The sequence below is a fragment of the Sceloporus undulatus genome, chromosome 3, assembly GCF_019175285.1.
Source record: "Sceloporus undulatus isolate JIND9_A2432 ecotype Alabama chromosome 3, SceUnd_v1.1, whole genome shotgun sequence".
Classification (NCBI taxonomy): Eukaryota; Metazoa; Chordata; class Lepidosauria; order Squamata; family Phrynosomatidae; genus Sceloporus; species Sceloporus undulatus.
Genome location: NC_056524.1, coordinates 189984197 through 189999036, shown reverse-complemented (window position 1 = coordinate 189999036; position 14840 = coordinate 189984197). Strand labels below are relative to the sequence as shown.

At 41.0% G+C, this 14840-nt stretch overlaps 2 protein-coding genes across 6 annotated transcripts in view; one reads left to right on the top strand and one right to left on the bottom strand.

Moving 5' to 3' along the window:
- DOCK1 (dedicator of cytokinesis 1) overlaps positions 1 to 14840 on the top strand; it is a 511572-nt gene that overhangs the window by 244708 nt on the left and 252024 nt on the right. The window lies entirely within an intron of this gene.
- INSYN2A (inhibitory synaptic factor 2A) overlaps positions 1 to 14840 on the bottom strand; it is an 84039-nt gene that overhangs the window by 46647 nt on the left and 22552 nt on the right. For both annotated transcript variants that reach the window (XM_042460992.1, XM_042460993.1), the window contains exon 3: positions 12096 to 13299. In XM_042460992.1, the coding sequence (XP_042316926.1) occupies positions 12096 to 13299 (1204 nt within the window). The remainder of the gene's footprint in view (positions 1 to 12095; positions 13300 to 14840) is intronic.

The following is a 14840-nucleotide window of genomic DNA, read 5'->3' as shown; positions in this document are numbered from 1 at the left end:
TATATTTTAATGTGCAGTTTTTAAATTTACTTTTTTAAATTGTACTTGTAATAATAATAATAATAATAATAATAATATAAAAACTTGCTTTAAACTTCCCTTATTTTGTGACTTAATAAACTGGTAATTGACTTGTATTTGGAATCTCTGCATCCACACTGCAGAGATATTCCAGTTTGACATGATTTTAACTGCTATGGAATTCTGGGAACTGTAGTTCTCTGACAGAGAAAGCTGCATTTCTCAGAATTCTACAGCACTGAACCATGACAATTAAAGTGGTGTCAGCCTGGATTATTTTTTCAGTGCAGATGCAGCCTTAGACTTGATGTCAACTCAGGGATCTTCACAGTTATCTGTTATGTAACAGATTTAGGCTGTGTTGCTGCACTGGTGACACACAAAATATATTCATGAGGGTGTTTTTTTTAAATTAAGTTTAGTGCAGTGCAAAACCATTCACACAAACTAAATAAAGAACTGTTGTTACTAAATAATGAAAATATTTTCCCTCTTGTGCAGAAGTTTTGCTGTGAGCATGTGCACTGTAACTGAAATTACTGTTTTCTCTGTTGTGTGGGAAATGCTGATTACAGATCATTTGATTTTTACAGTCAGTCCGTATATTGTAATATTTCATTCTTACATTCTGAAAGTTGCCTGTTCTATTATTTGCAAATACAGACTACCTCTTTGTAAGAAACAAATCTTATATTAACAAAAGGAGTTCCTGGGTTTTTAAAAAAAGTGCTGAAAAAGACCCTGCTGAACACTCTTCATAAACAACCTATTGTGTTCCTTATGATAAGAAATAGTTCCTCAAATCTAGTGGCAGTATCCCTTGAAAAGAATTTGGGGATTCAAATAGTCTCAGAGTGAGAGAGATGTATGAATGGGTTCTGAATAATACTAGTCTTCAGAGCTGGGGAAAGTCTGTTCCAACTGTTTATTGTGTGCATACAAAACAAACAAACAAAAAAACCAATCTGTGCATACAAGGTGAAGGACTAGGGATGAGGGATGGGAAGAAAACCTATAGCTTTTTTCCTTTTTTTTCTTTTCTCTCAAATGTATTTTCAGCATAGCCAGAATAGAAGGTTGTTAGTATTTCATCAGTCATTAGACTGAGAATGGATAGACTAGCATTAAAAAAATAAATAAAATAAACAGAGAGATATCTGTAGGATTATTTCAATAAGCCCAACATGCTGCTATAGCTGCTATATGATATATCAGAAGCATAACCATCAAAATCATTCAAGGTCTCCAGTGGTTTTGTGAGAGAAAATCAAGCTGAGTATTCACTTTCCAGTTTCATTAAGGCACTTATGAACTAGAACTGGGAAGGCTCAATGGTGTGGTTTGGTTGATTTAAAGAAATAATAACAGAAGGAGCATAAGGATGTGTTAACAATTGCTTTGGAAAGTAAAGCAGTCCTTCAAGACTTAAAATGCAAAATAAACATTAAATATCTGCTTTTTTATTTTTTAAAACTAGCTTGCCTGAGTTCCCACCAAATGTAAAATCACTGGCCTAAAACCAATTGGTAGTCTTAACTAGAATAGAACCACTGAATCAATGAGAACCAGGTAAGTAAAAATTTATGTAAATTCAGCTGGTTAGGTGGAGATACTCTAGTTAGGAAGTGGCAGTTGGATTGAGGCTGCTGAGTCAGGAAGCCTGTTTAATGAACTTTGGTAACTACCAATCAATCAATCAAATGAACTTTGGTAACTACCAATCAATCAATCAATCAATCAATCAACCCACCCACCCACATCTATAAATCACAGAGAAACGTTTTGCTCTTATCCTAGATTGACTCCCAGCTCAAATTCAGTGGGTCAGGAGACATTGGATGGGGCTCCACCCCGCACCCTCTAGTGATATTGGCTTGCCTTCCCCAGATATCTCTTTGCACTTTCCAAATAGCCAGCATAGTACAGTGGTTTGAGTGTTGGAGTACAACTCTGGAAACTAGGGTTTCAGTCCCCACTCAGCCACTGCTCTTGGGTGACCATGGGCAAGTCAGCCTCAAAGGAAGGCAAAGACAAACTCTCCAAACAAATCTTGCCCCCAAAAATCCTGTGCGATGATGATGATGATGATTATTATTATTATTATTAACTTATATAGCACTGTACATACAAACAATAAAATCGATAAAAATAAAACCAGAACAGTTTCACCATAAGATGCAAAGAACCTGAAGGCACACAACAGCAGCATTGCAAAAGACATGGATTACTCCGTATAAAATCCCTTCACAGGTCCCACTGGATGGGAATATCCCCATTTACTCCCCTTCTCAAATGTGGAGATCACCCCGATGTACACAAGTTATAGACATGTTACTTTTCTTCATACACCAGTCTTGCATAATTAGCTCTTATCTGCAATCAGTTGTACAGGGTATTTATGTGCAAGGACCTCCCCATCAGCACCGACTCTCTGTGACTGAACAGTGGAGCCTACTGTGTTCAGTCACAGAGAGTCTAGAGGTGATGGGGCGTTTATCTCTACTAGCAGAGCTTTTGCTAGGTTTCCACCCTTTTGAACCAAACCTTATAATATAAAGGCAAATAATTATGAAGGATATCTATTACAGTTTACTGTGCTGATCATGTTGGCTGTTTTGCAGTGTTATAGCTTCTGGCAGCAGTCCAGCACCTGGAGGGCTCTGTGTAAGTACAGCATGCTGATGGCTTCCAGTACATAACATGGGCATTCAGTTTCATAACTTGTTGGGATGAAAATTTGAGAGAATGGGCTGCCCCACAATCAATTGTGCAAGACTGGTTTATGAAGAAAAGTAACATGTCTATAACTTGTGTACATCGTGGTGATCTTATAACACATTATACTGTGTGCAGAGAAAGGCTGAAACCAGTTCATTTCTTATCTTACTAGGAAGGGCTGTTTTAATGTAGAACATGCCTTCTAAAAGTTGTTGTTCAAGCTAGTTTTGGTCATAAGCACTATCAATCATTCAATTTTTAGATGCCAGCATCCAAAATAATAGTACTAGTAGAGGTATGGATTTTCATAGTATCAGCTCATAGATGGTTTCTTTGATACTGGTGCTTCTGTTTTGGATGAAGCAGAATTTTGAAATCAAGGCACTTCAAAAAATAAAAAGATAAAGGATTTTGGGGAAAGTGGTGGATGTTGAAGGGGGAACACATTCAAGAGAAGAGAATAAAAAGAAAAGGCAGTTAGTAGTTGAACTTGTACCTTGTCCAGTTAAGAAAACAAAAGGTTGTAATTTAAATGTATTACAGCATGCAGTCACCCCTCAGTATCCGCAGGGGATCCATTCTGGGCACACACCCCTCCCATGGATACCAAAATCTGCAGATGCTCAAGTCCCATTGACCTCTATGGGATTATTGGGGACAATGGGAATGAAGCCTGCCTGCCTTTCCTCTCTAAGGCTTCTGCCCTGGGATTGTCTTCAGAGACGGAGGGTGAGGGTCTCGGAGCCTTGAGGTTCTGTCCCGGGTGTTGGGCCTGGGGACAGAGGGCTCCAGGACCCAGCCCTCTCTGGCCAACAGGACTCCAGCCTCCGCCTCTGAACCATTCTTGAAGCCAGGCCCAGGAGGGAGGGAGGGACGAAGGAAGGAAGGACAGACTTCAGTCCCATTGTCCCCAATGGTGGTGTGGCTGCATGCACGTGCTGCCACTGGGGACAGCGTGGGCTTGCCATTGGCAGATGCTCAAATCTGCAGATGGCACATCCATGGGTATCGAGGTCCCACATCTAGAATAAGCTGTTCCCTTTCTTGGCTGTATAGGGTGTGTTCAGATACCACAATAAGCCAGAATTCTGCAGGAACTCTGGCTTATACAGTATTAGAAGAACCAGTATGCTGTCTCCCATTGTTGACTGTTTCCACTTGCAGCAGGAGCAGGCAAACATCCTGCTATTACTTGTCGGCAGATAAATTTCAGTTTCACCTGTATGTACCTCTGAGGTGCTGAAACCATCCACTCAGTTTAGTCTATACCCATGATGATGAACCTATGGCACGTGTGCCATTTTGCCAGGCATGGGGCAAGGGAGAAGGCGGAAGAGGCACATGTGTGCCCGTTCCTCCTCCTCCCTGCCATTTTTGGGCCTCCCACTGTCTCTTGATGACAGCGGGAAGCCAGAAAATGGCACTAAAGAGAAGGAGCCAGAGACAGCTGGAGGCCAGGAAAAGGGCGGGGGGAGGAGGAGCAACTGGTGTGTGCCAGTTGCTCCTCCCCAGAGACCTTTTCCAGCCCCCAGCTATCTCTGGAGAGAGAGCTGGAGGTACTGGGGAAAGGTCTGGGGAAGAGGGACGGGCGTATGCCCAGTCCTCTCCTTCCCTGCTTGCCTTCCCTTTTCCCCAAAGAGCCCCAGAGAGCCCTTTGGGGGAGAGGGAAGGTCTGGGAAGAAGAGGATAGGGCATGTGCCGAGGCACCTTCCTCCCAGCTTGCCTTCCCTTTTCCCCTGAGAGCTCCTGACAGAGTCCTTTTTGAGGTGAAAAAGGCCCAGGAAGGAGAGGGAAGGCGGACTCCTCGTCCTCTCTGTGGGGCTTTGCCACACCTGAAGCATCCCTAGGACACCTCAGGTCTGGCAAACTGCGGCGGAAAGATGGGGTTGAGGGCGGAATCCTCTGTGTGGGCTTTGCCAGACCTGAAGCATCCCTAGAAGGATGCCTCAAACCTCCTCAGAGAGAAGAAGGGATCACAGGCGGACTCCTCCTTTCTGTGGGCTTTGCCAGACCTGAAGAGTCCTTGGAAGGGCGCCTCAGGTCTGGCAAACTCCCATGGAGAGGAGAAGGGGTTGCAGGCCCATTGCTCCTCCCCCCACGGGCCTCTACTGGCCCACAGCTGTCTCTGAGAGATAGCTGGAGGCCCAGGAAGGGCAGGAGGAGGAGCAACAGTGTGCACCCGTCACCCCCCCCCCCCCAATTCCCCCTGGCTTCTATCTGTCTCTCAGAGACAGCTGGAAGCCAGGAAAGGGCAGGGGGAGAAGTCACACCATGGAAGCCCCACCTCTAGAGACCCCACCCCAGGCATGCGGGCCTCAAAAGGTTCGCCATCACTGGTCTATAATGTGGGTCACATCAGCCTTAAGTTTAAGTGTGTTATTCTTACTTGGATATGACCCGATTCAATGATTTTTCAGGCTTCTATTTTGTTATTATGACTTGTCTACCAATAAAGATGTACATTTGGTGTAGAATTCATATATGTATTGCAAGAGAGTCTGGGGAATATTCTAGGCTTTGTTTCATGTGGAGCATCAGCCTAGCATATTACGTTTTACTATCACTGTATGAACTGAGAACCCATTGGGCCATTTTCTTTGTGGATTACATTTTTAGAGTATCTACAAAGAGATGTTCTGATACCAAAATGTATCTCTTTCTCATTAAAAAAAAACCCGTCTACCTGGGCTTAACAGTAATTATCTGTGAGAAAACAGCACATAACTGTAAGATTTGTCTACAGTACAGAAGATAAATTGAAGAACTTAATTCCTAGCTCCTACACATGAGAGATCTTACTTCTGCACAATGGTTTAGAGACAGCATAACTCAACAGCTCACATATCCTCACTGTGATATGACATAATGAACAGTGACTCTTAGATTAAAAATGGGCATGGCATTCATAAACTTGTCCAAATGAGAAGTGTTTTTAAAAAAAGGGAGGGGGGAATACCATATTATTTGGAGGCCTTAGCAGTTTACTATTAATGTTACTATCACTGGCGGTATCAAGACTGGTGCTTTGTGCCGGCCTAGATACGTGCTAGGGTTGCCTTGGGGCATCTTTTCCAGACACCCCACAACCCTAGCACATACCTGCAGCGTTGTAATGGTGGTGCCCTGTCTACATGGGCGCCGCCATTACGACATCAGGGCCTCGCCGCCTCCAAACGGAGTGGCACAGGTGTGATGCATGCGCACCGCTGCTGGGCACTTGTGGTGCCCTATCAGCAGCGCCAGAAGGAGCTCCATTTTGGAGCTCCTTCTGCTGTTTTTGTCGTTGGCGCAGCCTTTACATGGCTGCACGAACAACACAAGAGAGAAAGGGGCTGAGTGGCCCCTTTCTCTGCTTCCCTTCCACTGTTGGGGTGTCCTTGGGGCATGTAGCCTCAAGTACACCCCTTTCCAGGCCACAGGGAAGTGGCGTTTTGCCGTTTCCCTGAGGCCAGGAAAAGCGGCGGATCGGGGCCTCCGGGGCTGCCGCTGTGGCAGCTCAGGTCCTGATCCGTAGGGGAAAGGGGTGGGTGCAGGCCGCCCCAAAGGGCGGTCTGTATCCTGCCAAAGTCAATTTAAAAAAAAACTCTCTTGCATTAATGTTGGTCTGCTTTACCTTCTCCCCAAGATGTGGGTTTGCTTACTTTACATATACAAGCAAGTTCATGTACAGTGCGTCCAAGTCATACGCGGACGCACTGTACACGGCTTTCAGCATGCGGGGTGCAAGGGGTGTGCATTCCCATTTAGATTAATGAGGTGGGTGCCTGTGCCATGTGCGCCACTGTGCCGCCACCACATGCATGAGTCCCATTACTTTCAATGGGCTCGAGCACACACACTGTTTTCTACGTGGGGGTTCTGTAACAGATCCCCCACTTAAAAAAGGGCGCCTGTACAACTTTTATTCTAGACACAGTAATTACCCTCAGTTGCAAAGCTACTAGTGATCCTAACTCCACACTAGAGGGAACACTGGAGTATTGTCTCACTTCAGCCACTAGTCCCCACATTACTGCTCCATCATGTGTATGTGTGTCATCTGTGTTGTTCTGAGCCTCAGAAATCAGTGTGAGAAGTCTATCTCTTTTGTAGGCACTGGTGAAGAAGGCACTGCTCAGGGGCTGAACTACTGTTGTGGTTGTATGTCTTCAAGTCGTTTCTTCAAGTTTCTGTCACGTGGTTTTCATGGCTGAATGAGGATTCAAACCCTAGGTTTCAGAGTTACAGTCCACTGCTGGCTATCCAAGGGCTGAACTATACATGAGTTTAACTATATACAGTATAGTTTAATAAGATAATTTCATATAGGAAGAGAGTGTGCTTTGTACCATGAGTCAATGATATTTTTCTGAAGATTTTACATTTTTTAGGGAGGAGGCCAACAGTTAACTTCCAACATTTTTTACAGGTATAATGGTAACTACCCCTTTTGGCCTTGTGACTCTAATTGTAACTTATTACTCTTGAATGGAAATTTCCTAGCTTTGGAAAAAGGACTTTGTTTAGAAAAAATACTTGGGCAGGATTGGCACTGGCATCTTATACGAATTGTTATGCCTAATGGAGTGGTGAATACTGTGTTAGTCCAAACACTTGCTAGTTTTACTTAATTTTATAGGTAGCTGCAGTTTTTTAGTCTTTCCTTTCCATCAAATCTACATAGAGCCGTTACATCTTTAATTACTTCTCCATTTTCATTTGGAAAAGATCTTTCTTGTCATATTTTATTGTCCCAATTACTATCCCTGTGTTAACTGCTAAAATGAAGCTGGCTTTTCCTGACTAATTTCTGACACCCCCCCCCCCCCAAACCCATACAAAATACCCAAGTAAACATATTTTCTTTAGAAATGAAGATTACACTTTAAACATAGTGAGGTTCCAGAGAAAAGTACAATATTTTTCCCCTTAAGGTATATGCAATTTTTTTAAAGCAACAAGCCATTAAGTCTAGTAGAGGTATTTGCAATGTCACATTAAAAGCTAAATGCCATGAAGATTTGAAGGAGTGAAGAAGTATGTTCTGGTTACAGTCCCAGAGGTCCGGTTCTACAGATCAGATACTAAGTTCCACCAGGTTGTTGATCAAGAGAAAGTCCTTTTTAATGATGACACCTCTGTGAAATTCCTTCTTACGGGATTTGTATTTGGCTCCTTCTCTTACTGTTTTTAAATAGATCTTTAAAGACTATTTCAGTCTGCCTTTATTTCATTAAAGCTGCTCATTTATCATTTAACTGCTGTTGTTCTATCTGTGTATCATGTCAGACAGCCACTGTTCTATAATTTAAATTGTTTTTCTGCTTTTTAATTGTTAACTGTTTGGGATAAGGCCTTTCATTTAAAAAGGCACCATAAAATACTTAATTAGTATTTCACATAAGAAGGGTGGACTTGGTCTGTGGATTTCAGCCAGTTTTGTAGAATCTAGGTCCCTCTTCATGAGAATATAACTGATGGAAGACAACTTTCCTTCAGATGTTTCTTGCACATTACCACAGAATCTTACCCTGCAATGTGAAGCTACAGGACAGTGCTCCCTGTGTTGTAAGTCAGATGCTCAATTCAACCTTGACAGTGATACAGTGACATCCTTGTATTAAGCATATGCACTACAGCAGTGTCAGAACCTTTGGAAACATACTCAAGTTACAGATACAAATTTTCAGAGACAGGTCATTATGGGAAGGTTCTATGAAGGTCTGAATTTTTAAAACTGCTGGAAGATGTGGTTAGACTATTGTACGTAGTGCTGAAGAGAGCCAACATGATGTAGTGGGACGCCAGAGTTTGAATCTGAGCAGGGGTTCAGCCATGGAAACCTTAGAGGAAGGGAATAGAAAATCCCCTTTGAATAAATCTAATAAAACATGCCAAGAAAACTCTTTGATGTGGTCACCATAAGTCAGAGTTGACTTAAAGACACGTACAAGCAACTTCATGTAATGTTTATTCAAAATCAGCTGTTGCTCTTCTCTGGGTGCCTCAAAGCTTCAGAGGTGACGTGGACGTCAACTAGGGAAAGTCCGGGGGGGGGGGGTTGTGGCACCTCAATTACAGAAGGTGTTTACCAGAAAGACTTGCCAGGTGATAACCTCTATTTTTCATTTGTCTTCAAAGTACAGTATGTCCCTCAGTTTTTATATGCTGCTGCTGTGACTGTACATATTTTTAGGGGAGGAGCTTCAGTTTTAAATTGCTTCATTTATTGTGAACTGATGTAGCTTACTTGTGAGGACAAGGTAATGGAAACAAATTAACAGACAGATTGCTGAGTAAGAATCTGCACTTGACAGGGCTGGCAAAGGCAGCTATACATGCTATAGGTACAATCTTTAAAAAGCTATACAGTCACCCCTCCTGTATTTCTGGATCTGAGATTCACGACCTTGAATATCTGCGGAGGGGTGATTTCCACTATTTTTAATGGCGTGGACACCCTGGCTGTGCACCCCATTCAAGCCTGTAGGGCTTGGATATGCGCGAGCCTCTGTTTTCGCAGGGGGTGAGTGGGTCCAGAACAGATCCCCGGTGAAAACAAGAGGGCCAACTGTATACACTTTCATCAGGACAGATATGAATACCATAGTGCAATTACTTTCATATTGGACTAGTACAATGCTATGTCTGTCAAAACAGTTTGCAAACTACAGTTGATGTGAAATACGTTGGTCACCTGATACAGTGTGACCTTCCCTTACATGGGGATCGGTTCCTGAAACCCCACGTAAGAGAAAAAACACATAAAGTCAAGCCCCAGTAGAAGTAATGGGGCTCATGCCCACGTCATGCCCCATTACCTCTTCCTAGTGCACCAAGGCTTCTTCCGGCGCAGCCTTCCAGTGTATGCTGGAAGCTGTGTAAGCCGCACTTGCGTATAACGCAGGCACACTGTAATTAGTTTATGTCTTGCTCTGTTTTTTGTTTATTTAAGGCTGATTAGAGCCTTCAAATGTCTAACTGGGGACTGAACAACTTTTGGCCCTCCAGATGTTAGACCAGCACTCCCATCTGCCCTAGCCAGAATAACCAACTATGAGAGATGATACAAGTTGCAGTTCAATAATATCTAGAAAGGCATGAGATTGTCTTAAGGATGGAATGCCTTAGGAACTGTCCTAGAGACCCTGTACCTCTGCTATCATCTCAGACTATTTGATGACTCAGCATGTGAGACATGGCCTCCTTGATAGTGGTGTCACTGCTTCTCCTTCCGAACCATCCTGGCAGAAGTCTATCAGGGTTCAATTTTGTGGTCTTCTAGTCAGAAACTGGAAATATTTTTTAACTTTTGTCTATCAATGCGTAATTTATTCTGATGCTTTTTAAAAATGGCTTACAATTTTATTGCTAACTTTAAATAGTTCATATTTCTAAATGTGTATTTCAAGGTTGTAAAGGATTTCTGATCATATTGTATTTGTTTAGATTGATGTAGTTGGTTCTTGGCTATTGTGTGAGCAGAAAGCTAGGACTGAGATTAATAATAATAGTAATTGTTGTTGTTTACTTGAAGGTATTTTAAGCTTAATTCTTTAATGAGAATCTGCAAAACCAGTTTTAAACTTTTACAGAATATTTTAGGCAAGTAAAATACAAACTGTGAAGCAGCAAACACAGTGATTTTACCAATGCTTTAAAAATTATTCACTGGAAAATCACATAATTTACTCTGCACATACATATGATGAGCTTAGGAATTTTGTGTCACATGACTGAATACATGGCACTGAGACTAACTTTAAAAGGTATACTTCCTTTGCATGCTCAGATGTGAGAGAGAAATTTGAAAGCTGAAGCTGAGGTGAAAGAAACTGGTTCCTAATCTGAAGCATCTCTGTTGAACAAATCAGGCTTCAATTCTAGAAAGCATTACATTTTAGAAGAATGATCTGTGGGCATCATACTTAGCACTTAACAGCTAAATCCTATACACATACATTGCAAAGCAATTCACACTGAGCTCAGTGGATCTTATCTCAGGTAAATGGATACAGGACTGAAGCCTGCCTAACTGATTTTTAAATTTTAGTTGATCTTAATAATATCAGAGAAAACTGTCTTCAGATTTTTCTGAGGCAACAAAGCTCTAATAGTATTTCTTCTACTGCAGAAATAGGAGGGTAGGTATGCTGAGACATTCAACCAATTAAAGTCAATTAATCACTATTGATATAGAATGTGAACAAATAACATTCAAAGTTAAACAACTACAGACAGCTGAAATCAATATTTTTGTATGGAAAACTGTGTACCTGACCTAACCTGAGCTTCAGGAATACTGCAGGATTTAAATTGAAATAAATGCTGTAAAACTTTCAGCTTCTCTTAGTAATATACTGTATTGACACATTTATTCCAAAGAATGCCTTGTTTCCATTTTTGCAAAGGATTATATGGATAATGTACACACTACTTAGTTGCTCACCTAGGGTGAGAATAGCATAAGGAGGTATGAACAAAGCCAAGTACGTACTGATAATTTCAGAGCAATGGAAGGAGTCAAAGAGTAATGTTTACTGGAGTGGGAGAAAGGAAGGATATGCAAAGTAGTTGGAAAGTATGGAGGTGTTTGAAACATGCAGTCATTAATTTGAAAAATATATGTATGCTAGATTGCAACTACTGAATTAACTAGCAAATGAAGACAATGAATCTTTAAAAGAGTGAAGGAGGAGAATGCTTGTGAGATGCCAAAAGCACAAAAGTTGCAATTACTGAATAAAGACTTAATTAGCTGAGTCTCTTATAAATAGCTATGCTTGTACAAATAGAACGGAGTAGTGCATCTATAGGAAATTGCAGAACAAAAGCAGGACAACATACATGAAATGTTTTCTGCATTTCATTTGGGTCAGATGACACTGCTGTATATTTTGGTTGATTTTAACATTTAGTTACATAGCTGTCTTCTCTGTTTTTAAAGAACGAAACAGATTTCTTGGGTAACTCACCACCACTGCTAACTGTAAAATTAACCTGTGATGTAAGAATAAACAGAACTGTGATCTTTTAATTTTAGTATTCTTTGAATGCAATTATGTTAGCAAATGCATGCTTTTTTTAAACAGCAGTTATTATATGTGTATGAGAAACAAAATGAAGCAGACTGAAGGTCATTTACAATATTAGAATGTTAAGTGTCAAAAAGACATTGAATTATGTATTGAATGTATTGCATCGAGAATAATTATTTCATGAAGATAATCCAAATTAATATAGCAACATGATTGAGACTCACAATTCTAGGGAAAAAAACCTATAGCTGAAACTATAGATTGCTTAGCACAATGGATGCATATGAATTAACAAGTGAGATTATTATACATAGCATGGAAGATTTCAAATCATCTTACCCTTCTCTATGAGCTTCTCCTTTTTCCAGTTCCTGAATAACACCCAGCAGGACCTTTATGGTTTCCTGACTTGAGCTGATCAAGTTCTCCATCATCTGCAGCTGTGCTTTCAAGTCTACCACTTCTGTGTGAGGCACAATTTGTTGACATCCTTCACTCACAGCAACGGTTGTCTGACAAGGCTGTTTTCCTTCCATAGGTGACACATGTATCTGAAGGGTCTGTTCATTACATTCGGTTGATTGGCACTGTGCCTGCGTTGAACAGGCCTGAGCTGCACTTACGGCTTGTGATTGCAGACCATTAAGATGCACTGTTCTTTTTTTGTCCTCCTCGGCTGGGCACAGAGACCAGTCATTCCCTGCTGCTGCAGAATTTTGCAGGTCAGTCTGTGAGGCGTGTGAACTGGATGCAGGCAAGTAGACAGAAGCTACTTCTGTCTTGAACACTTTTCCATGGGTGGACAGATTAGCCTCCTCACTCTCCAACAGCCCAGTATGATATTTTGCTTTGTCATGCAGCTGGTAATCAGGCTCTTCTAAAACAGAAGCTGCTGCATTTTGAAGAGAAGGAGGTTCTTTAGTACAGCTGTGCAAATCAGTGCTTCTACATGTCTCTGAACAGTTGTCACTAGAAGGCTGCTTTATTGCATTTATGCGTTCATTAGTATGTGAAATAAACTCAGCTGTCACAAATCCTGTGACTTTCTTGCTACTATGAGCAGCCTCCCCTGAGATGTTGCTGTCCTTATCTTTAACATCTATTAGGAATCCATTGTTTTGACTTGGAAAAGTGTCAACAGAAGCTATGCTTTTTATGATGCTTCCCTTTTTCCGGTCCAAAGGGAATGTCTGGTAACACTTTTTAAGTTCAGGTGAAGTCTGAACTCCTGTACTTTTAGTAACGTTAGGGATTGATCTCCGGGCAGGCACTGTCATATATTTCCGATAAGCTGCTCTGTAAGAGAGAGCCTTTGCTTCTTTTTTGTCACTCTGCTGCAGTGTAGAGAGTTGTTTGTCCCTCTGCTCATTTTGGGCCTCACAGATGTCTTTGAATCTCACCTGAAGGGCTTTGTTTCTTTTCTTGATCTGCCGGTTGGGATCCAGTGCATATTTCATCTCTAAGGCAAGTGATGTTGCTGAATCAACTTCGCTTTCAGAGGCTGTAAGCAAGCATTTGCTGGATTCCTTACTCTCCATGGCTCCTGTATTCAAAAACAGTGTTTAGGAATAATTGTATTATACTAAATATGTAAGCGCTTATGTCAAATAGATGAAACGTGAAAAGAAAAATGTTCAGGGACTCCTATCTACTTGAAAAAGCATCTGCCCATAATTTCTTTTGAATTTTTCTTCCACATTATCTTTGACTTCTTGCAGCACTAATGTCATCTCATAGGTAATAGTGGATTTGGATCTAGGAAATTAGAAATTTCAGTTCAGTTGAGCTCTTCCTGAGGATGAATATTATTGTCTTGATGACGATAAAACTTAGAATCTGTCTATCTCTTTGAAAATATCTTTACATGCCATTATCTGAGGGACCCTTGCAATATCCCATAAGATTACTTATTCAGATTAGTGATTCAGTACAGCATGCTGGGTGTAGATGTGATGTGAATCAAAGTTCTGCTCAGCCATAAAACATTTTGGGATGACCTTTCAGCCACTTACCCTCTCTCAGGATAACCTTCCTCACAAGTTGAACGTGAGAATAAACGTATGTTTGGGGTGGTAGAAGAGTTTCTTGGAGGAAGGACTGGATAAATAGAACTGTGACTAGATTGCAAATGGTCTGAAACAAGTGTGAAATCTCCTAGTGAGTTCATAGCAGAGGATAATGTGAATTAAGTCACACTGCTAAGACTGGAGTAGCGCTCTCTGTCTTAGTGAGGATATTAATAAGCAACAATGTATTTGCCAAGAGATTGCATACATGGTATTTCCCATGATATTTAAATAGGTCTAGCCATCCCTGCTCATACACATCAGTGAGACTACTGGAGTCTAGACATATACTTTGCATTTGCTCCAATACAGTTCACTGGGTTTTCCTTCTGCAGTATGGGAACAATAATAATTTCCATGCTGAAGGATAGTCAAGGAGAATTCCACCATGATAATAAAGAATATTATGGAACAATGATTATAAAGAATCTTATGGATCCAAGTTAGTTTGTTTTTCTTAAGTGGAGGTGGCAGTGGATTATAATTTGTTACAGTTGTTGTCCTTGAATGATAAACAATTTCTTTAACTAACAGTTGTAGGTACTTCTTAATGTTTCATCTTCTTGGTGTAATGGTTCTCAACCCTTTGGTCCTTTTTACCAAAAATTAAGAACCACTGCCTGAGACAGTCTTTATTAAATCCTGAATACAGTTAGCTGTTACTGCATTTTTCATCACTGCACAGTGGATATCTGGAAAGATTACAGACAACACATAAACACTTTACTCTAAAGTCAAAGTGTTTTAGTATGGGCAGATGTGTATGTGTGGGTACTCATTTTGTAATGGAAATGGAGCTAAATGGGATTTCTTTGTGTGATGCATCATATTGACAGGAATAATTTTAGTGGATATGTTGCTATGCTTGAACAGTCATCCAGATTTTTAAAATCTTTCTGTTCCCTGCAAGCAAAGCTAATAGTTTGAAACTGTGGATCTAGTTAATTGTTTACATGGCAATGGAGCCATATAAATTTATTTGTTTGTAGGAAAACCATACTTTTATTAAATAGTCAAA